The sequence below is a fragment of the Diadema setosum genome, chromosome 2, assembly GCF_964275005.1.
Source record: "Diadema setosum chromosome 2, eeDiaSeto1, whole genome shotgun sequence".
In the NCBI taxonomy this organism is placed as follows: domain Eukaryota; kingdom Metazoa; phylum Echinodermata; class Echinoidea; order Diadematoida; family Diadematidae; genus Diadema; species Diadema setosum.
Genome location: NC_092686.1, coordinates 38,090,803 through 38,113,516, shown reverse-complemented (window position 1 = coordinate 38,113,516; position 22,714 = coordinate 38,090,803). Strand labels below are relative to the sequence as shown.

The 22,714-nt window shown below is 40.3% G+C and overlaps 1 protein-coding gene across 1 annotated transcript; it reads right to left on the bottom strand.

Annotated features, from left to right (window-relative positions):
- Nucleotides 1–1,158: 1,158 nt before the first annotated feature.
- LOC140244838 (FYVE, RhoGEF and PH domain-containing protein 6-like) lies at nucleotides 1,159–21,916 on the bottom strand. Its single transcript, XM_072324451.1, has 20 exons — nucleotides 21,785–21,916; nucleotides 21,093–21,097; nucleotides 20,188–20,250; nucleotides 16,967–17,240; nucleotides 13,976–14,130; nucleotides 13,173–13,329; nucleotides 12,638–12,725; nucleotides 11,090–11,140; nucleotides 10,530–10,588; nucleotides 9,444–9,515; nucleotides 8,854–8,922; nucleotides 8,261–8,344; nucleotides 7,507–7,583; nucleotides 6,657–6,759; nucleotides 4,769–4,912; nucleotides 4,214–4,313; nucleotides 3,575–3,678; nucleotides 2,837–3,025; nucleotides 2,067–2,161; nucleotides 1,159–1,428 (listed from the first exon to the last, which is right to left on the bottom strand). The coding sequence occupies exons 1-20, from the start codon at nucleotides 21,914–21,916 to the stop codon at nucleotides 1,392–1,394; spliced, it is 2,058 nt and encodes a 685-aa protein (XP_072180552.1). The 3' UTR covers nucleotides 1,159–1,391.
- Nucleotides 21,917–22,714: the final 798 nt, after the last annotated feature.

The following is a 22,714-nucleotide window of genomic DNA, read 5'->3' as shown; positions in this document are numbered from 1 at the left end:
GTCACTCTGATATCAAAAGTTAGAGCAAGCATGCCATACACCTTTTGTGAAGCCGATTGTTCTTTTTCTTGCAATTCCTGCCACTGTTATTCTACAGTGTATGTGCATGGAAAAATTCATTATTGGCAGAGGTGCACTAAGCCATTTGAATCAACAAGACTGTATGAATAGAAAAGATTATCGAAATTTTTTAGGTATTTGCAAAGAGAAAGCCCATTTTGTGTAGTTCACACATACGTCATTCAAGAAGAAACAAATATGTAATGCTGTGCCGAAACTTGCTGTCATACAGAATACATGCGGAAATTGGTGTGCAAGTAACGTGGGTGATTGATAATGCTGTGCAAAATCTTGAATTGTGATGTCTCTACCATACAACATAATAAAGTTGAACATACAACACACAGACAAGCATAAACCATTTTGTCAGAAACTTTTAACATGGACACAATAAAGACGTGGGTACATTAAAAAAAATCTGAGGACTTCTGAGTAACTTTTAGAAAACCATTTGAACTTTTGATCATCTTAGTTTGTCACCAGATTACTTTGCCATGCCAGAGTGTTGGCTATTTATGGCCTTCTGCACATCAAAACAGAAATTGAAGCTCTTCTCTCTATTGACAGCAACCATTAAAATTTTTCTGTATTTTCTCACAGCACATCGGTGGTGGACATTATCATATACTGGTCTCCTCCAATCATGCTATCATAAAAATATTGTACCTTGTTCAGACAAAAATGCAGAAAATGCAATGCAATTCTGAGTTTTTATTTTGCATGCCACCTTCTCCTTTTGGGCATTAGCCCCTTGTATTTAAACAAGTTGAGGTACGGCATCACATGTGGCAAGAGCTGATCTTACTTCTAAATTTGAAAAATGTTCACATTTAGTCTGTTTTCTTCATAATATTGAAATGTTTACTAAGGAATACCTGCGTTAACCATATTTGTGAAAATATTGGCATAGAATATACTTGTGTGTTTCTGGATAATGTTTGTAGTACAGGGCCCCATCAAAGGAGCACTTCTTGAAAAGTTCAGATCCTTTTCCATGCCAAATGCAGGTGCACTGGTGAAGACACGCAAGAAACATGGCAAATTGTCACTTCATTGTGGTATCACACATGCACCATTGCATACTGTCACTACACCAACCCATCCCAGTCTAGCGGTGCTGCAGCTGCTTCAAGGGATTACTTTCGTTTTCGTCGAGACTCAAGATTTGCCGAAGACGGCAGAATGGAAAGAATTCATCTGCAACCACCTTCATCCACCGTCCATGAAGTCTCTGTTGGGGCCCACTGGCCCAGCTCTTTCGTGATGCTTGTCTGGGATGGGCAGGGGGTGTCGCTTCTGGGAGAAGAAATCCTTGGGATGAGGGGATGTGGCTACAGGCAGCTTGCTTCAACCATCGCCTCATTCCACCTGGAAAACAAAGAAGGGGGGTTTAAAATGAATAAGTTTCCCATCAATTACACAGATGGTAACAACAGGGATGTGTTTAACAGATTTGACTGAAGAAGGCTAATTCAATAAGGTTATGAACTTAACCACAGAAGAAAACAGACCTTCTCATGGATACAGATCTGTGTATATAGTAAATACAATGGAAATCACTATATAACTGGAAAGTGCTAGTCTTTCGCAAGGACGAGTTGTCCCTGCTTCTATGCAACACATACATTTGAAATAGCAGCATGCATTTGAGCGTGTAAGAGAGAGGGTTGTAGATGTCTTGGGTAAGAAGTATCCCTCGCAGTTCAATAACAAAGTGTAATAAAAGAACATGTCTCTCATCAAAATAATCTAGATATATGGCTTGGTCCCACCACACAAATGAAAAACTCCATAATCCATTACTTATACACACACACACACACACACACACACACACAGAGAATGACAGCATCACAATTAACAATGTAATTTTGGTATTCAAGTGTACATTTTTCTCAAATAATGTTCAATGCTTATGGTGCTGCAAGAAAAACTTGGCAGGGGATTGGGGGGGGGGGGGGGAACAGTAACGAAAGGATTGTTCTCATGACTCCTCCCTCTCTTACCTCTCGCAGGTTTCTACTGTGTCTGCCCTCAGGATGTGCTTCATGGGTCCCTGGGTCAGCTGAAGGATAAGGCCTGCCTCAAAGCCCTCAAATGGCTGCAGATGGAAACGCACCAAGACAAGGATTCATGTCATAAGTCATGCAATATCTTCTCGTCTTATATATACAGAAGAGTAAGGGATCCTCCACAAGGAAAACATACCAAGGCTGTGGATGGAGTATTGCAATGTCCAATAAAAGCACCATTTTGAAATATTCAATGTGTCACACATCGATTGTACGTTCGTGAAAGATTTACTCTTCAACAACTCTGCTCTACAATCCAATGTCCTTCACTTCAAACATCATCTGGCAATCATCAAGGTTTCTCATTGATCAAATGCTTGTGAAAGACTTTATGTAGCAATCTGTGCTCTATTTCCATCTAGTCAATAGGCTGTAATTAAGATATCTTTCCTCGCAACCCTTGTGCTCTATTTCAGTGCAGGATTTAGAGAAGTGGTCAATTGACAGCCAGTGTCTCGGTGATGGAAACATTTTCTTGCTTATATTCTGAAAGGAAATTGATTAACTTCTTTCATTCAAGGAAAAACCATTCACAAAAAGCTCTTCATTCAATGTTACCTATCTATCAATGCTCCATGACTATTTATACCTAACAAGGGCTTTCCACCTTTAAATTTCCTCTGGGTATTTCATAGTGTAGTAAACAAACAGCAATGGCATCAGAAAACTCTCTACGGGTTTTACTTCTCATTTTAGATACTGACCTCATTGATGATGCAGACCGCGTAGCCCAGGAGGGGCATGCTCTGCAGGGCTACCACATCCTCGCTGGCCTTGTAGGAGTAGAGCACCTTGTCCTTGATCCGGTACCACAGCCGCTTCCAGTCCTTTTTTTGCTTCCGCATCCACAGGTAGCCGCTCATCGACGAGTTGGTCTGGTCCTTGGCGCAGACCTGGAACAAGTTAGAGGGTGGGTGTGAAAAGTTTGACAAACAGAATAAGAGAAATGACGCCACTCCCCTTGCTCCGATCAAGTGAAGTTGCACAGCTAATGATCAGGGCACATTGTGTTGCTCTTAGTGTCACAAGACATGACGGTGAATCATTATTTCCCTTCCTAACCACCTCCTTCACATTTTCTGCAGAGATGCTAATATCAATGACACCTTCATCCTCATAAAACCTGGTGTCCTCTTGGCAGGTCTGCCAACATTCCCACATCCAAATCAGGAAGATTCCACACAGCAATTGGGGAGATATCTGTGTGTTACATGCATTTCAATGGGTGAAAATAATTCCCAAGTCAGGGAGATTTTATCAGACATGACCAGATTTTTGACATTTTCAGGCAGACTCCTGCAGAATTGGGGAGACTTGACAGCTCCGTCTTAGATGCCAAATCCATTCATTTTACTATTTGAGTTGTTAATATGAATGAAAACTTCTGCCTCCTGGCCCTTTTGGGTGCAGACTTATGAAATCACTGGCAAATGGGAACTCACTTTAAGTGCACTGGGTCGGACAGGCTGCCTGTTGGACTTCTTGCGGTTCGTCTTGGATCTTTCCTTCCTCTCTTTGGGGGAGTCTGTGGTTTCCCTGCCTTGAGCTGTAGGAGAAAGAACAGATTTTACCTTTAACTGTTATTTTCTTCAAATAAAACCCAAAGAAACAGTTGAGCATATACTGGGTACCACGAATTTCACTGCTAATCAACGGGAAGACAACAAATGAATCAATTTTGCATCCCTCTTCATTTAAAATGCTATCATTTCCACCCAACTGGCGGAGTGTTATATTTTAAGATGACGGCATCAATGTATTTGATTCATATAGCTATTGACTGTGCGTACATGTACAAGCAAACTTCATAGTAAGTGATATTGTTAACTGTTGAATATGGTTGTTAATCAATCCAGCATTTCTCATATATGAGAGAGACAAGACTCCTTGCACTCAAGTAGCAAATGGTAAATGCGTACTTAATACAGCTTCAGGCAGCAAATGGTACTGCAGCGTTATGATTAATGGTAATTGCACTGCGTACAGTCGGCTTCTTGCCAATTATCTTGAGTTGGTTTTCCCCCACCCAGCGTTTTTTTTTTCTAATATGCTCCACTAGATACCAGTAAGGTTTCACTCACATGTCACCAGGGTCTCGTAGCAGTTGTCGCACACCCTGGCCTCTTTACTCTTGAGGTACGTCAGAGGAGCCTTGTTCCGCGAACAGTTGCCACACGTCACCTACGAAAAGATACAGCAAAGTTTGATCAACAGGGCCCAGATTATTGTCATATGGCTGCCCCTAAGTGAAAAGTGCAAGAAGCCTGTACATCCTTGTTTATACACATCACTCCTTGTTTTCTATCGCTTCATAAGTGCATGTTCTCCTGTAAGGTTTACTGCTAGTTATAGCTGTGTATGAGGAGGAAGATGGGAAGGATGAGGATGAGAAGGAGGAGGAGGAGAAGTGGTAGTGGAGGAGGAGGAGGAGGAGGAAGTGGTGGTGGTGGTGGAGGAGGAGGAGGAGAAGTGGTAGTGGAGGAGGAGGAGGAGGAGGAAGTGGTAGTGGAGGAGGAGGAGGAGGAGGAGGAAGAAGTGAAGGAGGAGGAGGAGCGAGGGGAGGAAGAAGAGGAGAAAAGGAAGAGGAGGAAGAAGGGGAAGAGGGGGAAGAAGAGGGGGGCATGTGGGGCACTCACCTTGCCGCAAGCCCTGCAGTGGTGCCGCCTCCAAGTGATGGTGAACTCGCTGGTGCAGATCATGCACATGGTGACCCGGCTGTCAGGAATCCACAGGGGAGCCTTGCGGCCGAGGCTGGATGAATCGCCCTCGGACAGTGTGGGCTGCAGAGCAGATGAAAGAAAGAATAGAGAGGGAGGGCTGTAAGTTCATTCCCATCTTACTTCCTATTAAGAACTGATCAAAAGTAGCCAAACACATCATAACCCATGCTACTGAAAATTTTGTGAACATCTTCAAGGCAAACTACACAAACAGCAGAGGTGATAGATCATCAATAAATAAATCCACCAATCAATAAACTGAAGACTAGGAATAAAATTCTAAAATTCTTAAGGGTTGAGGAAACTTGACCGATGTCAACAGACTTGAAGCTGCACATCCGGCACTTAACTTGGCTTCACAGTTAAGTGTTTATAAAAATCTTGCTGCTCACAGGGAAAGGAATAACGCGAATGGAATATTGCCCTTTCTTCTTTTTCTCATATACACTGTAGCAACTGCACATCAATTTCCTGCTGAATAATGCAGGCAATATCTCACTGACAGATACAGATGCACTCATGCTCTCAGCCAAGCAGACAGCAAAAAAAGAAAAAAACAACAACACATATGCCTCTGGCACCCTTTGGATGGAGGCATAAAAAAAGGAAAGAATGTTGAAAGAGAGAGAGAGAGAGGGAGCCAGCAAAGCAAGTGAGCAAGCAAGCAAAGCACTTTTCCAAAGAGTCCCTCAGTGCGGCGGCGTAGAACATCACACTTTGCATTGATTTCAGGTTGTAACTGATAAGAACTGGCTAGAGGACCCTGTTACCAGTATACTGCCTGAAATAATGCACCGTGTGACAGGAGGTCTGAAGGAGAATCTTTAGGGCCCATCTCCCCCGGAAAAGCTCTCGCTTTGCTGAAAACGATGAAATGTGTGGGCGGCAAGAAAAAGGGACATCTGACATGTGGCATAACGTGAACAGAACTCGGAGCAAAATGACAGATCAGCAGAGCACACTGGAGGCAGCTCTGGATTTGCAGTTCAAAGTTCTGTTTCTTTGCTTTGCTTTTCCCATCTCCCCAGATAAATATAAATTATGGCACTTGTAGGGCTACTCTTTAATGAGCTGGTATCCCGAAGCCATAGATGGCAAAGAGGAGATTAGTGCTTGGAGGAGGGGGAGTATCTTTCAATTTATCACAGCTGCCACACATATTGAGAGACTGACACTTTGTGTCATGTCTGTGATAGACATGTACTAAGGCGACATGTTTTTTTTTTTTTCTTTTTTTCAGCGTAAGGCAAAAATCTCACGACCGACACTCCCACACAACAAGAACCGAGGGTAGAGTTGCCATTTGTCTACAAAAAAATCTGTTTTGTTGATCATTATGGCCCCAGGAGAACAAGTCCTCTCCAAATTGCATCCTGCCTCTTCCAGTCTACATTTAACTTCTCTGTTTTGGCACAGAATAGCAGAGATGTTACATCAGATATTGTCCAAATGATATATCTAAGTATCTTTCTCAATATTGTTACATGCTAACATGACAAAAACAACACCACCAACAAAATTTTCTCAACAATATTGGAACAGACCTAACACAACAGAAAGTAAATGGGATAATTTATTTTCCCCTATATTCTTTTAGAGGACTTATACATCAGAGATTTGCCTGTGGAATATTTGGACTTGTTAAACTACAATGGCACATCAACAAGTATTCAATTAAAAGAAAAGAGAGGAGGAGAAAACTCGGCCACGCTTGGCAACACTTTCAAGCAGTACTGGAAAGTGCAAACAAATTTCAGCGGTTGGCAATTTTAGTTGCAAGCCTCACAGCATAACGACAACTCACTCGGAGCTCTGGTCGGCCAAGCCCGAAGGAACTCTTTTTGCTCTCATACTCCTCGATGGTCTTCGTGAGGGCATCGTACCAAGAGTCACCATCCTCCTTGGACCTGGGAGGGGAAAAACAAAACACAAAAACATTTCATCATCATTAATTCACTACTGATAAGTTATGGGTGACTTCAGCTTTCTTTTAAGTAAACATTTCTCAAATATTCGCATGAATTAAGGAGTTTCCCTGTCCGACAGAGCCCAAAGACAAAGAAGGAAATTAGTCTTTGGATTTTTTCATCTCTGTTTGTCGATTATTTTGGAAGGACCACTCGTTTCCTTATGAGAGTAATTCTGATGACATGGACAAAGTTATAAGAAGTTTGAAAAGAGAAAATCATATCACAGAGGTAACAGCAATGTTTTGGAGAAATTCAAGCGGTCATGGTCCACCCTCCCCTCCCTGACGTAGAAGAGTTGATTCCGACAGACTCTAATAAAGCATGAAGTGCTCCCATCTGGAAACCTGAATCTTCATACTGCCGAACGAGAACACTTGGAAGACAGTCAAGATCATATGTGCGCAAGACTGAATTGAACGAACCCTCTGAATTTTCATCCACCGCTTCCAACTGCAGTGGCAAACTATGCATACTGTATACGCCTGTATTTCGCGAGTCTCAATTTTCGCGAATCGGGAATTCCCAACGATCATGGTGGAGTCATGTACTGAACAGAGAGTGTTCACGCGTACGTCACATTCACATCGGGATCAGAGTCAATATTTTCGCGTGTCTTTAATTTCGTGAACAGCATCTGACTCGCGAAATGCGAGAATAGAAGTCAGATGGAGGTGGAGAACTTACGAGGCCAGTAAGGTGAAGGATCTCTGCACACTTATGATACTCAGTTCATAGCAATCATCTTGGATGTTCCTGGAAACCTGTTGGAAAAAAGACCAAGAAATTGACAAGGTCAAACATTTTCATTAACATCTTCTTTATCACACCATATGGATCCCCGGTACAGAAACTGATGTAAAACAGAGTCGACCACAACAGCATTCGGGAGGTATTCTTCTTCTTTCTTTTTTTTTTTTATAGTGAGGAAAGAAAATTTTGACTTTGTATCATGAACAGGCATTAAAGTGTGCTATTCAGAGTGGGGATGTTGTTCTACTTGCCATTAAAAAAACAAGTCTCTAGCATCAAACACAGAAAAAAGAAATAATTATTAAGTTCTGCTCTTTTTGCTTACTTACATGTAGGTAACAGCAGCAAACAAATTTTTAAATAATCTTTCCAGTTGTGGAGAATATCTTTGATATACTATGACATACAAATTCTGAATATAAGGTGTTATTTTGAACATAAATGAATTGGACGTTACAAGTCAGCATCACTAAGCATTTCATTAAAAAATCTCAAAATCTACTCCATAATAATACACTTTTCCATAGTATAAACATGGCTGTTTTCTTCCTAGTATATAAATGCAAGTGGATGCTTGAAGTTACGTCTTCATTCATGCACAGTACCACTCACAAAAAAAAAGTTTCAAATTCTACCCTTAATTGGGAAAAACTGCCTCAAAGAAGCAACAGATTGGAAGACACCTCACCTTCATTCCAGCCAGTGAGAGCTCATTGTTCAGCTTGTACTGTCCAGGTGGGAATGGAGTGGTGTGTAGGAGAATATCACTCAGCTGCAGAAAAGAGAATAAAAAATTGTAAGAAAATCACCTTTGTTTTTCATTTTTCCTTTTTTCTTTTTAGCAAGGGATGCTGCAAATCGCACACCTGGATATCTTTACTCAACACTAGCCTCTATACCAATGGCTACCAGGAGATCTGCATTCATTCAATATTCCATGATTCCCCCCCCCCCCCCACACTTGTTAACAAGATGTACACATCCCCTAAAAAATGTGAAAAATGGTCAGCAGATAAGAAAAACGTAGAGTGGAACCCCTCTGTATCATGGATATCTGGTTAGGATAACTGAAATGCAGGCACAAGACAAAATACATCTACAATTGCACCAGTATTGTAATATATCCTGAAAAAAAAAAATTGTCCACTATGGCACCCAATAATTTCCTTTATGTTTCAAAGTAGATTATGTTGAATGAATTGCAAGTCACACCTGCTACCAAAATTTGACCATAGTGTTCAAACAACGTTGAACTGCTACTGAAATGGTAAAAGGGCTTACCAAGAAGAATTTCCTAGGTTGGTTGACCCGACGTGACATTTTCTGCAGCTCTCCTTCCTTGATGAATATCTGAAACGACAATTTCGTAATCTTCTAATACTGTGGAGCACACATAAATACTGAATACAAATGGAGGAACAATGAACCCCTCCCCTTTCACGATTGCCTCATTGCTTGTGGTGGACTAACTCGGTCAGCAATGGGAAAGAAAGACACAAATGAGCATCTGGAAAAAGAAAGAGGAGAACTTTTATATCTTTTGTCGTGCCCTAACACTTAATATAAACCCCTTCAGTACATCACAATGTATATTGCCAAAGAAGATGGTTTGCAGTGTGCTGTTGGTCACAAACAATAACCGACTCAAATCTTCTGCTCCCTTTAGAAAATTTTAGTGTCAAACAACGGAAATGGGCCCTTCAAACTGTTCTTGTATCAAAATCTGGTCAAAGACAATATGACAAACAGTCTTCAGCTGACAACCAGAAGGGCACAAACTCCTGGAAAAATTCTGTTTGATGTTTTAACTTTCCTTCTGGCTCTCAGTAGACGAATGCTGGAATCCTAAAGACAGATCTCATGACACTCACCCTGCCTGGCTTCACGATCTCCTGACTGCCGATGAGACTGTGCTGAATGGCTAGCAGCTTCTCAAAGTTATCCTGTCACACAGACAAAAATGGCAAGATGAACAAATAAATCATACATAAAAAGGAACACTGTTTCACAATTGTCTAGTGTGAAAGGTCTGATCTGCATGGTCTCCTATATGTGCTTCCACGGCCCGCATTCTTAAATAAATATGAAGCTATGCAAACAACAACAAAATCATTTAAAAGTTAACCCCTCATACTTCACAACATACACTATGAGTGACCAGATTTACCACACTAAATATTTGCCATAGACAACAGTGTTACAATAAGCCATTCAGAAAGGTTCATGACCATGGTGGTATTTGTTCATATACCTCTTGATAGTGACAGCATAATTCTCTAAACTTCTGCATGCTTGTGTGTTTTTTTTAATTAGTCTGCACATTATAACTCCAGTCAGCAAAGATGGACAGAGTGAGAGAGAGAGTGTGTGAGTGCAAAAACCAGCACAAGATATACTTGTTTATAAGAATGACAAAGTCTTTTTATTGCCCAAGTGGGTCTGACACTAGAATAAGATCATTCCCCACCCAATGGAATAGGGCAATCCACCTCAAACGTACACACATCAATCAACCTGTCTGACAGTTCTACATCATACATGCATAATCTTATTTCCAATTGATCTCAATCAGAGACAATGCATAAACATAACCTGCTGTCTGGGTGGTTGTAGTTTATGCATACACAGGCTCTTAAATAATTAATTATCCTGTCAATGTTTCACAACAAAGGACTACAATCACTTCAAATAGTGGTCAGCAACCTTGCTCTCTGTTTCACATGTAACATCATACCTGCCAAAAGCCAATAAAGTCTCCCCTAAATCACTTTGAAACCTGAAGTGCTCTTCTTCAATGGCTCATTCAGCCATACACCTCTGAGGACTATTAGTGATCAGAGACGAGCTTTACGTTACAACCATGCAATCCATTAAAACTTTAATTGGAAATAATCTGCCGCTTGTATTGCATCACAGACTAAAGTGTCGAGTAATGAATGTCCAATGAGAATACTCACTCCTTGTCTCATACTCTCGTTGGCGTGATTGGCTACCTCGCTGACAATATTTAGGGCATCTGCGAGGAGGAAAAGGGCATACTCCATGTTATTGTCAACATCAAGCAATATACTGATTCTTATATAAAATGTCAAGGATTGCCATATTGCCATGCCATATTAAGTTAAGATGTGAGTAAGCAAAATTGTTCACTAAATCCTGCCAAAATGTCACAGTCACAGTTTATTAATAAATAATGGCAGAAATATAAAATCATTAATACAGAATGTCTATCACTTTCTATACTGTCCTTTTATACATTATCTAACATGCATATAGTTAGATAGATACACTGTAGACTGGTAAGTAGGTAGGTATACTGTAGGTAGATAGATAAATAGATACACTGTAGATATATCAGTTACTGCTACATGCCAGAGACCCAGTACAGATTGCTGGGCAGTAGATAAATAGATACACTGTAGATATATCAGTTACTGCTACATGCCAGAGACCCAGTACAGATTGCTGGGCAGACTTTCTGTATTACTGAGGCCAGTAAGACAGTTTAGATTCTCACCTGTCGTCTTTTGATGTTCCTCACTGTTTGCATCAAGCTGCTTCAGGTAATCTGTGAAAAAAGAAAGAAAGCAAGGGCTTTATCAACTTTAATGCAGACACTACAGCAGTATCAAGTTTGTTTACTTAACCCTAAAAAGACTGGGGGGGGGGGGGGCCTAAAAGGCCCCCCCTTCGACATTTCGCGCGATTACTCAGCAACACGCAATGCTCTCGCCGCGATGCTCTATGACTTTTTTCTTTCGAGTTTCCCGCACATTTTGACACCAAATTTGTGACGCCCGGGTGTACGGTTCTGAAGTTACATAACTTTTTGTACATGCACGTGAGACCGAAAATGGCTCAAAAATGTGATTTTGTGTACAAAGTCAATACAAATTGAGTTTTATCACATGGTTCATATAAATATGCTTATTTTTACTCTCAATGGCTAAAATCAATTTGTTTTAGTAGTGTTATGCTTCAAAAAGGGTCTGCCACAAATTTTGCTGAAAAAAAAAACAACAAAAACAAAAGGTCAAAAAAACAAAGAAATACATAAGAAATTCATAAAACAATAAAATAAATAAGAAATTAATTTTGATACCAAATTTTTTTTTCAAGTACATTTGCTAAGAATGCTACAAAGAATTTCTAGACCAAAAATGAGCACTTTTGGAGCTTTATTTACTGATATAGATAAAAAAAAAGTGATTTCTCGCATAAATTAGCATAATTAATCAAAATAAAATAAAAGAAGACTATTTTGGAAAATTTAAATATACGATCTTGTAGATTACATCGCACACTACCATTGTGCAAATTTCCGCGGCGATCGCGCGATCCACGGCCGAGATCTTAAGGGGGGGCCCTTTAGGCCCCCCCCCCCCCCCCCCCAGTCTTTCGAGCTACCAAAATAGCCCAGTCTTTTTAGGGTTAACTCTTTTGTGGGAAGAATGGCTGGAAGTATTCAGATGTCTGAACCTTCAGCAAAATTAAACACATGGGGGGGGGGGAGAGATTATGCTGAAATTGAGCATTTCATAAGCAAAGGTCAAGAATAACACTATATCGCAATATGTGCAGTCAACACATCACAATTCACCTCAAAGAACTTTCATTCAGGGTCTTTGGATGGATGCTGTAAAGATGACAATGTTACAGGTTTTCAAAACAAAAAGTTCTGATATTGTCACTCAAGGTTGGTTATGAAAACCAAGGTTGCTGTAGCAATAGCTAGCATGATCAGGGTCTTTATCAGTCAAACCTCAACACTTGCCTTGCTGGAGGCATTAATGGAAGACAAAAATGGGCAAACAAGGTCCTCTGGAGATGTTTGGTCTAACCTTACGACAGTTTGACACCACTACGGCACTACCAAGTCTGATGCCAGTAGCTGGCAAAATGAGAGATTTAACTGTGATGAAGAGAGGTCTTTCAATCCACAAGTTTCACCTTCCTCTCAGTGAACCCCTCTCATGCTCACAACTAGAAAGTATCAATGACACTTTGTTCAGTAGACCTGCCTTTGACAACGGAAGGGTTAATATTGGGGAGGCTTGTGCTTTACCTGTGAGGAGCAGCTTGTACTGTGGAATCCTCTGGACAGGCTTCAGCATGTAGTGCTTGATGGCCAGGCTCTGGCACCTGGGGCTCATCTGCAAACAAAAAGACAATCATGAGTCATTTTTTTAACTCCATCTTATTTTAACTCTCCCCCTCCCCAACAGAAGATAGGCCTGTACATGAATCAGGTGTGAATAGGCTAATGCTAATGGCATTCCATCACCAGTGTACATCTTTACCTTCCTATGGATGCAAATCAAGAAGTCAATAAACTTAACTAACCTATTAACAAGTATTAGAAACTGTTTGAGTGATCAAAGACAAGCTAAGAGCACTCCAATAAATATACTCTGGTCTCCTCACATCTTAAAGTATTCAGGCAGAGTAAGCCTGGGACAACATGTACTTGGGGTATGGAATTGTTAACATTGGTCATTAGGCCCAGTGGTTTCTATTTTTTTTGTTTTTGTTTTTGTTTTTGTTTTTTTTTTTTACCCATCGCGATACCAGCAATTGCACTTTAAAATCAAGTCACTCACCTCAAATTCCTTGACTGCCTGGCAGAAGAGGGGGTATTTGTTGCAAGCCTCGTCGAAGGCAGCAGTGATGTTCTTGAAGTCCAGAATGTACTGGGAGTACAACTTGAGAAAGTGGCCCTTGGTCAAGAAGATGTCTGCTATCCTGGGATTGGTGGACCTGACACACACACACACACACACACAAAAAAAATAAACAAATAAATAAATAAAATATGTAAAGGGGCGGGGAGTTGTGAAAACAGAGGAATAACAGTGTCCATATCAACTATGAACATATGATCCCTTTATACTTCATTTCACATTTCTTTTCAGCAATGTGGCATCTTGGCCAGGAGCTTCACATGTAGAGTTGCAAGATCAGAATTTTCGGAAGTTTAGGGTAATCTCAAAAGTCAGTGGAGACAAGGGAGGGAATACATCTACCAATCATGAATGCAGAGTTCGCAAACACTGAAAACTTTAACATCAGTCATAAATGCTCATTTAACTCTTTGACTTGTGATCAAAACATTTGACTTCTAGCTTGTAATCGAAGGAAAATCAGATCTCCACCAAGTAATTCACATACAGTCAGGGTCTTCAATCGTGTGTAGCACTGGTGCTGGTAATTATGTCAGAGTGTTACAAACACACTGGAGTATCAGCCCACGGCAACCAAAACATGTTGTAGGGAATGTAAGTTTTTTTTTTTTTTAATGAATGGGTGCTTGGCTACCACAAGCATGAAGATCATTCCTCAGAATGTCCATTCCAAGAATTTTTTTAAAAATTAATATTATTATTATGTTCTGACTGTCACTGACCAGTTCCTGATCCTGGACTCAAGGTCGGTCAACAGACACTCATTGAATATGAGGAGGTGGGGCAGGTGACCGATGATCTGGTCAAGCGTGGCCTTCTCGATGAGGGGCTTCCCTCCAAGTTTCTTGCTCTTCTCATCAATGGCTTGGCGGAGATCCTACAAAGTCGTGGAAGACGAGGGAAAAAGAAAGCGATTGCAAATTATGTAGCACCATCTTGGGCAATTTGTAAAGTTATGATGATCCACAGCATTTGTATAGCACTACATACTGTACTTGTTGTAGAAACATGTAAATAGTAAATACATACTGGGGTGGGGTGCGATTCTGACATCATATCAAGTAGACAGGCTTGATGCCAATGAACAGTGTCAGATTAAATCAGGAAACTATACATGAGAGGTTAAGTACAGGGCATCACATGTAGTTTTATCCTCTTTTTCCACTCCACTAGTTCTACACTCCATTTCCACAAAAGATAATATCAAGAACTGTTTGCAGTTAGTTTACCCACAACTGGGTAAGTTGATCCTCATTTAAAAAGTTTGTGGCCTAAACAGAACTGAAGTCTTGTCTGCAAAACCTTGTGAAATTGAAACCCACTGACTCAAAGACTGAAGAGCCAGACTTTGGACAGAGCACAGATTTTACACAGTAATCTCATGGGGATATCTCTGTGTTACGATACTTAAAAAAAAAATTAATCTTACTGTACTCGGAATACTGTACATGCATTAAGAATGGGAGAAATCTGTGAGGCTTTCTATGAGGAAGGGAAGGAAAAAGGGGGGAAGTCTCAACCAGACTGCAGATAATGGGTTTCTCTGGTCTCACTTCAGGTTCTTTGAAAGTGGAGAGGTTTTGCAATTACCCATACATGTATGCTAATCACATTTCCGTCTTATCATAGAGGCATTGTGCTGACGGTGAACCAATGAGCAAAGAACTCAAATAATAATTCCTTGATCAATTGGTAGCATAACAATGAAGGGGGTCTCTTACAGTATATTGCCAATCCATTGTACATGCTAATCAATCTGGTTATCTATTTAGTCGAGTAATGATTTATCAGGGAATGAATGGGGGGGGGGGGCATACCCAAACTATCTTTTCATTTTTCTATATCATAGTAATATGCTCTCAAGGAGTATTGTTAACTAACACTCCCTTTAGGACTAATTAATTTATGGCAGCAGTAGCTTGTAAAAATGCACCTCCTCTTAGACTTTCTTGTGTAGTAAATCTCCAAAAAATGACGGGCAATCCAGACTGCTCTAATGGTTTTACTTTCACATGCAAGATGGCATGCGGCTGTATTCTTGCTTCAATTGGACGTTATCGAGACTGCGTTAGTGTGCTATGACCATACCACATAACATTCCCCGTGTGGCTGGTATTCACTGCAGCAGTGGTTTTGTAGTCCCAAGATATATTTGTTGCTCATAGCTGTTGTTATTTGATATTTGGGTGTTTAGCCTTTTGATTTTCAACCTACAATTTTAGTATTGGCTGAGGTAAGGAGTTGGCTTTAAACATTTTACGAGATATTAAGAAACCACTCAATGAAATAATGAAGAGCACACAATTCCAAGGGGAATTGAGAGTACATTTGATAAAAATCGGTTCTGAAATGACAGAGATATCCAAAAACAAGGTAAAACAAAATGATATTAATAAAAGTCATGGCCTCTCGCATTTTTGTTAGGATCCCTTTTTTTTTGATATCTTGGCCATTTCAAAACCATGGATATCTTTGGCCATTTCAAGACCAATTCTTATCAAATAAACTGTTAATTCCTTCAAAAATAACATGTTCCTTCATATCTTATCAGGTTTCTCATTATCTCACAAACACACACAAAAAAGTTGAAATCTTGCGAGCCCATCTAAACCAAAATGGTACCATCCCTTTAACCATCGAAATGCCTACAAACATAATTAGTATGATCATTTTCAAAATCTTGACCTACATATTAAAGTGCATTAAAAATTAGATGTGTTATAGCGTTGTGAGGTGTCAAAAGAGATTCTGAAATTTACAGCAGCTTTACCTTCGTAAAACTGCGGCTCTCAAAATACCCTTCTTCTGATTCTATCACAACAGGGAAATTGATGTATAGTGTGGGAGTCTCATGCTGAATTTGTCTTCAATGTCATTAAGACTCCCCCACTTGAAATTACATTACAGCTCTTTACTTATCCTACGGTGCCTATCAAGGAAGTTAGTAAGATTTCCCGTATCAGATGTCAAAGTTCACATAGCCTATACTACGAGGGTTGAAACAGCTAGACATAGGCGACTTATATTCCACATGTGAGCATTTACATCAGATTTTGCTTAACATTAGCATTACCAAAAAAGAAAGCTTCTTCTCACAATATGCAATATAAACATTTGAAGACTTTTTGTTCCTAGTGAAAAAAAAAAATTATCGAGTTCCATTGCTTCCTATAATGTATGTGTAATAAATATTCCTATAATGAAAACCTTTCTTCCAAAAAAGCATACCTGCAACTACATCACAACACATCACAAACAAATACAGTTCACTGCATTGCCATACAATTCTGCAAAGGTTTTAATAAAAGGCATTCAGACTTCAACACTCCTTATACACAGTTTCTACTGCAGCTCTCATACAACTTGTGTGGATAGCATCTGTTGTGATATACAATACCACAGCTTGCTTAAGCTTGAATGATGTAAGTTGAAGTAAGTCCTGTCTACTGCATGGACTCTCGTTCACTGTGATATAACTTCCATGATAAATTATCTCCAGAAATTCTGTTCTGTCTGGCTAAACAGATATGAAGCTCGCAGATTACCAGCTTTCTAAAACACGGGAAACAGGAAGCATTTCCACTGTTGTCACAGCGAGTAAATTTCCAGTAGTCAAGAGGGATACAATACACATGTAGGTAATAGGTACACAAGCTACATTTTAATACTGGTGAACGGAAAATCTGCTGGAAGTGTGCAGTGAAGTTACTTACCACATTCAACAGCTTGAGGACGTCAACAAAGACCTTCTCCGAGTCCTTTATCTCCTTGGCAACCATGAATGCCTTCTGCGCCTTCCTGCCCAGGCTCTGGAGTCGCTTCCGAGCGTCTGGCAGCTCCTCCTCCTCGAAACCATCGTCGCTGATGTGGATGTCTGCTACGCCGGCGTAGTCATCTTCCTCGTCCTCGTCGGACTGCGAGGCGAACTCCTCGCCACCGCTGCTGTCGGAGAGGCTGACACTCCTGTCCGACGGAGACCGGCGAGCCCTGCAGAAGTTGAAGGGGGAAGGGGTGGGAGCAAGGAGAATGTTTTAAAGAAATTCATATTTATACTTTCAACAACTTCTTTCCTCAACCTAAAATAAAACAGAAATAATAGGCAGATATTTTCTCATGGCGATTGGTATACATGTACTTATGCCTCTTCAGAGACAGACCAGAACATTAAGCTTCTTATCACTTTGTACAATCACAACTTGTTCACTTTTTTATAAGTGGTTCCACCAAAACAATGCCAGTCCTTCAACACTGGTAGTCATTGTACAGTTGTGACAAACGATTCTCACATGCTGCTGAGCTACATTCTTGACAAAGGTGCAGAGCTCATAAGAATCCACACCGTGTATGCAGCATGGGACTAGACTGCTTCAACACCACTCGTTTTCACTTTCATAAGAGACAGCAGCCTGAGACAAGTACTAATAGGCCATGACACACGGAAATCAAAAGCTCAGAGCGAACTTCGCTCTTTACAGTTTTATACTTTGAGTCTCCATTTTCGACCACGAATATTTCCACAGTGCATTCATACATACCACCATGGCTCTTCCACCACAGGAGAATACGAAATATCAAACATTTTTTTTTTCCTTCTCAGAAAGCTCCAACAAGTATTTCAAAGTGCAGCTCACAAGCAGACTTCTTGTAATAACAAAACATTTCACATGACTACCAGGAGCTAAACTTGTCTCATAAATACTATACACAGTCTACACAGTCCACACAGGAGGCAATCACTCGCTTTTGACCAGCACTATCCCCAATCCTTCCTAGCCATGTGACAATGGTCGGACGCAGTGTTTCAGATCTCTAGTGCTGTAAACTTAGTGACTGCACTGTTTGGACTCACAGCGGAGATTTCCTCTATAACTCTCCAGGAAGTACAAAGAGCTGACAGGGCACGAGAAATGAGTCAATGTCAGATACAGTGCATACACACCATTACAACCGTCTTTCCTTTCCCCAACTTGGGGGAAGTAAGTCTTAAAAAAAAAAAAAAATAAAAAAAAAATAAAAATGTATCTTGTTGCACCACATGAAATACAGCTGTCTGATATTCTGAATGAATCGTCTGGAAGTGGATTGGAAGTAGAAAGGAAGGTGGAAGGGGGGGGGGGGGGACAGCTAAAACACCTGCACATATCCACTCTCTCTTCCCTACATCAACACTGTCAAAACATGTGGTCATCTGAACTCTTGTGAACAATGAAAGCAGTGATTAAACAATGTTATAATTATCCCATTTGGTGCATAGTTCAGTTGCATCACAAAATAGCCTAAGGCACAAAAAATGCAGCCAGCCACAAATATCAAGGAGATAGCACTATTAAACTTTCTCAATAAACCATCACAGTGATGGCTTGTTCTAGAAATGGTGAATAAAAACTATTGTTCACATTTTGCATATAAACCTAACAATACTTTAATAGCATTGATAATACTGATTAAAGGCCCAGTTTACCTTTGGGAGCAGTGATTTCAAAAATGTTCAAGATATCACATTTGATGCATATGTGTAGGTCTGTTGTATCACAAAACATCCTACCATATAAAATTTTTGCAATAAAGCCTAAAATACGAGGAGATATCAGCATTTTTCTCAATAAACCGTAACTGTATACGGTTTAGTCTGGAAGCATTCTTATTATAACTATTGTTCACATTTTGTGTATTTAACAATATTTAACATCGATTATACGGATTCAAATTTTTACAGTGGTTGTTTCTATCCCTAACTCACATTTTAGAACTATTTTAAAGCACTACTGTTGGGTTTTTGTTTCATCTGCAAATAGTAAATTATGCCTTTAATAGTTTCATGTTGGTTATTTTTATCCCTAACTCACATTTTATAAATATTTTGAAGCACTATATCTGTTGGTTTTGAGGTTTTTGGTTGTTGGTTTTTTTTTTGCATCTGCAAATGTTAGCAAGGGGATTAAACCATGCCCAATTCACCTGCTTTTCCATCACGTTTATTATGTTACAACACAACACAACACAACACAGCAATTAGAGATTGTGTCATAAGAACTACGCAAAATCTAACCTGAACTGCAAGTCAATGTCGGGATGCTTCTAAGCCACCAGTCAGCTTGCCAAGGGCAAGTGAAACTTATTGATGGAAAATTGATATATGTGGGCAATATATGCATAAAAAGCAGCAAAAAACAAAACAAAAAATAATAGATTTAGAAATAAATGGAAATGAGTGAAAAAGTGTCTTTAAAGATAAACAAAAGGAAAATTGAAACACTGATAAAACATATCTGTAACAGTCCACTTCTTCAGCAAGGTTTACAGTGTACAAATGTCATGCCTCCCCATGCAATCCATGTCTGGAAGAATTACCACCATTAAGACAGAAATATAATATATGATGGGAGATGGGAGTCTTGGAATCAAGGCACAATGCTTGCATGTTGCAGCAGCAGCATTTTGAGTTTCCTGCTCTCGAAAGGAATCCACAGAAGAGGATGGATTATAGATGTTCATACCTTACTGAAATTCAGCACACAGTTTATTTGATTCCAGTATCACAAAGAGTACCTCCTTGGTATCACATAGCAGGATAGGACACACTCACAAGCATCCACAGGAAGTTAAATATGCACTTTGGAAAAACACAATTCAATCCTTCTGCAGCAATTCCACTGGCAGACGTCCACTAGGTGGTGTCCTCCGAGTAGTGTAACATTTCTCTGGCCATACTCTTGTTGACCACAGTCACGCTCTGGAGTATCTGTGGCATGCCAGCATGCTAGACATGAATCAACTCCTGTAGCTTTCTTTTCCAGCAAAGACACTGCATCCCTTTCTAACCTTCTATACCCCCCCCCCCCCTTACTGGTCAGTTGGTAATCTGTGACCTTTAACCATTTAACTGCCACCACTGGGTGCAAGGAGGAAACATTGTTGAGGGACTTTGACCCACGATTCCAGGAAATCGTCATTGGGCTGTGAAGAGAGAGGCCAAAACCCGAGGCACAGCAGGCAGCTATGAAAATGGGGGAAAAAGGGGGAGGGAGGTCAAATTTAAGGGGCATCAAACTCTTGAGAAGACAAGATTTATTTCCCCTACTTCACTACTTTCCATTTAGTGTTACTGTTTCTCAGTGGATAAGTAATCAAAATGACCACGAATGTCATTCCACTGACCAGTGAGCCTTTTACAAACACAGGTCTTCCCATCTCTGGTACAGTGTGCCCCCAGTCTGACCACAGAGAATGAGCAATAGTCAAGTGACCCACCGGTCAAGCTGTATTCCAGACCATCTATTAGATTATAATATCCTATCTTCAAAAATAGCAGCCCCCTTTGCACACCCAAGAAATTAACTCATCGCACAGGTGAACATTTTTCCTTCAGTTGCGATGACCCAACACAAGTAGCCTTGTCACCTTTCATAGAGTCCTATGCAAGCAAACATACTTGGGCTAATCATCCTCCGCCCATCCTATTCTATCAATATTCATTCTTTTACTCGTCATCACTTCCAGTTTACGAGTGAATCATCAAGATGACAAGAATTCAGGGTAAAATCTTGTTTTCTGAATGGTCATTGCTTCTACCTTTTATTCTTCAGTCAAGTAAACATTGCTAATGTAAATGACACAGGACATTGGGACTATGTCAATGAGAAAGAAAAATACATAAAAATAAGTTTTCACAATATCCTACAACTGAGGAAATAATACATAATCTTTCACTAAGATTTTTTTTTTTCCGGGGGGGGGGGGGGGGGGGTGGTCTCTGTCACCAAATACTACCTCAATGTTACAGGACACTTTTACACAACAGATAAAATCAGACTTGATGAATGTTCTCAAAGGAATTACCATACCTGACCACAATGACAATGAAGCCAGAAATGAAAGACGAATCACAAAGATGACTCATAGATCAACAATTTTGGCAGTCACAAAGGCCCGTTCTTCCAGTTTCAGAAAACATAGGATAAAAATAGCTCACTTCAATGCTCTACAGCATTTTTGGGTGTTTGTATCTTCCACACATGCAGTTCAATAACATGTATCATCTGTACCCTATCATTTACATATAAAGCTAAATATATACATCATCTTCTAGCTTCTCTTTGCTGCAGATCTATTGGATGAAACAATACAAGAAACAGGGCTGTCAAAGATGGAGTTCTCTTTGAAGAATCCATCTGGAGGTTGTGATGTTGATTGGCTGTCTTCTAATGTCTAATGCCTCTATATTATATATAGATATTTTTTCCCCACATGCCTGCTTCCTTTCAATAAACAAACCCCAATTAATTATTTTAACTTGCTATGAAAACTGTGTCTTGTCATCTGGCAGAATACAAAGAAAAAGATATTTACACACACTAAAGATATAAATGCATGCTCAATAAAATTCCTTGGGGGTGCAAGCAATGGGTCTCATCTTATGGATTGACAGAGATTGACAGAGAGAGAAAGAGAAAGAGAAAGAGAGGGAGAGAGGGGAAGAGGGATGGATCTTCCAACCACACATGTCCAGCCATGATTGGTCAAGCACTGACCGCCCTGCTCCTGCCACCACTCAGCCAGCTGCTTGCCCATTGGTCAGAGCGCAGCAGCCACACAGGGAAGGCCTTGGGTTGAGGGTAGGCGATTACATAATAGGCCAACCATGGCGACTGGGCGTGATACATGGTGACTCTGCATAGACAAGCCTGCTTTATATGCGATGCCAGCCAGCATGGTCCTAAAAGCTCCCCTTGACCAGCCAGCAAGAATAGAAAAAAAAAAAAGGGGGGGGGGGGTAGAAGAACCAGAGGGGGGAAAAAGTAAAAAGGCGGCAAACTTCTTTCATGTGTGCTGGACAATCGATGTGCCCTATACAGGGAACACCAAACAAGGACAAAGGGGGAGGGATACAACAAAATCAGGGAGGGGAATTCATGCATGTAGTATGGCTGTCTCCACATGACTGGACAAAAAACCACGTAGCCACAGTGGTATTCTGTCAAACCACATGGAGTTCTTACCATACCCCCACCCCTCCCAATCCAATCCTCAAGGAGCATGTAATGAATGAGTTCATGTAATCATGATCAGGGGGGTGTTTCATAAAGCTGTTCGTAAAGTTACGAATGACTTACGAGCGACTGGTGATCAGTTCTTGTGCTGAATTATGGAAATTCTGATAAATATAGCACATCAGAACTGATCACCAGTCGCTCGTAAGGTCGCTCGTAAGTTGTTCGTAACTTTACAAACAGCTTTATGAAACAGGGCCCAGGAGATGAACTCAATTTCCCAATCATAATCTACCTGTTGCTGTTAAAGGGACATTCATCTTGATATCTCTGCTACCATGTTTGATATTAGACATTTATGATATTTTATTATTTCAGACCTTAGCCGCAGCAGGCTGGGCACACGCCTCAAATAAATTGAAGGAAAAAAAATACAAAAAAGTATTTATTTCACTTTTCATATCTCTACAT

What these genes read in the sequence shown, in the direction of transcription:
- LOC140244838 (XM_072324451.1), bottom strand. Translation starts at nt 21,916, where the DNA reads ATGTATCACGCCCAGTCGCCATGGTTGGCCTATTATGTAATCGCCTAC. An exon ending in AATGACGATTTCCTGGAATC is followed by an intron (nt 17,241 to 20,187) that starts GTGGGTCAAAGT and finishes CAACTTCTGCAG; the next exon opens with GGCTCGCCGGTCTCCGTCGG. An exon ending in TCCTCAAGCTGTTGAATGTG is followed by an intron (nt 14,131 to 16,966) that starts GTAAGTAACTTC and finishes ACGACTTTGTAG; the next exon opens with GATCTCCGCCAAGCCATTGA.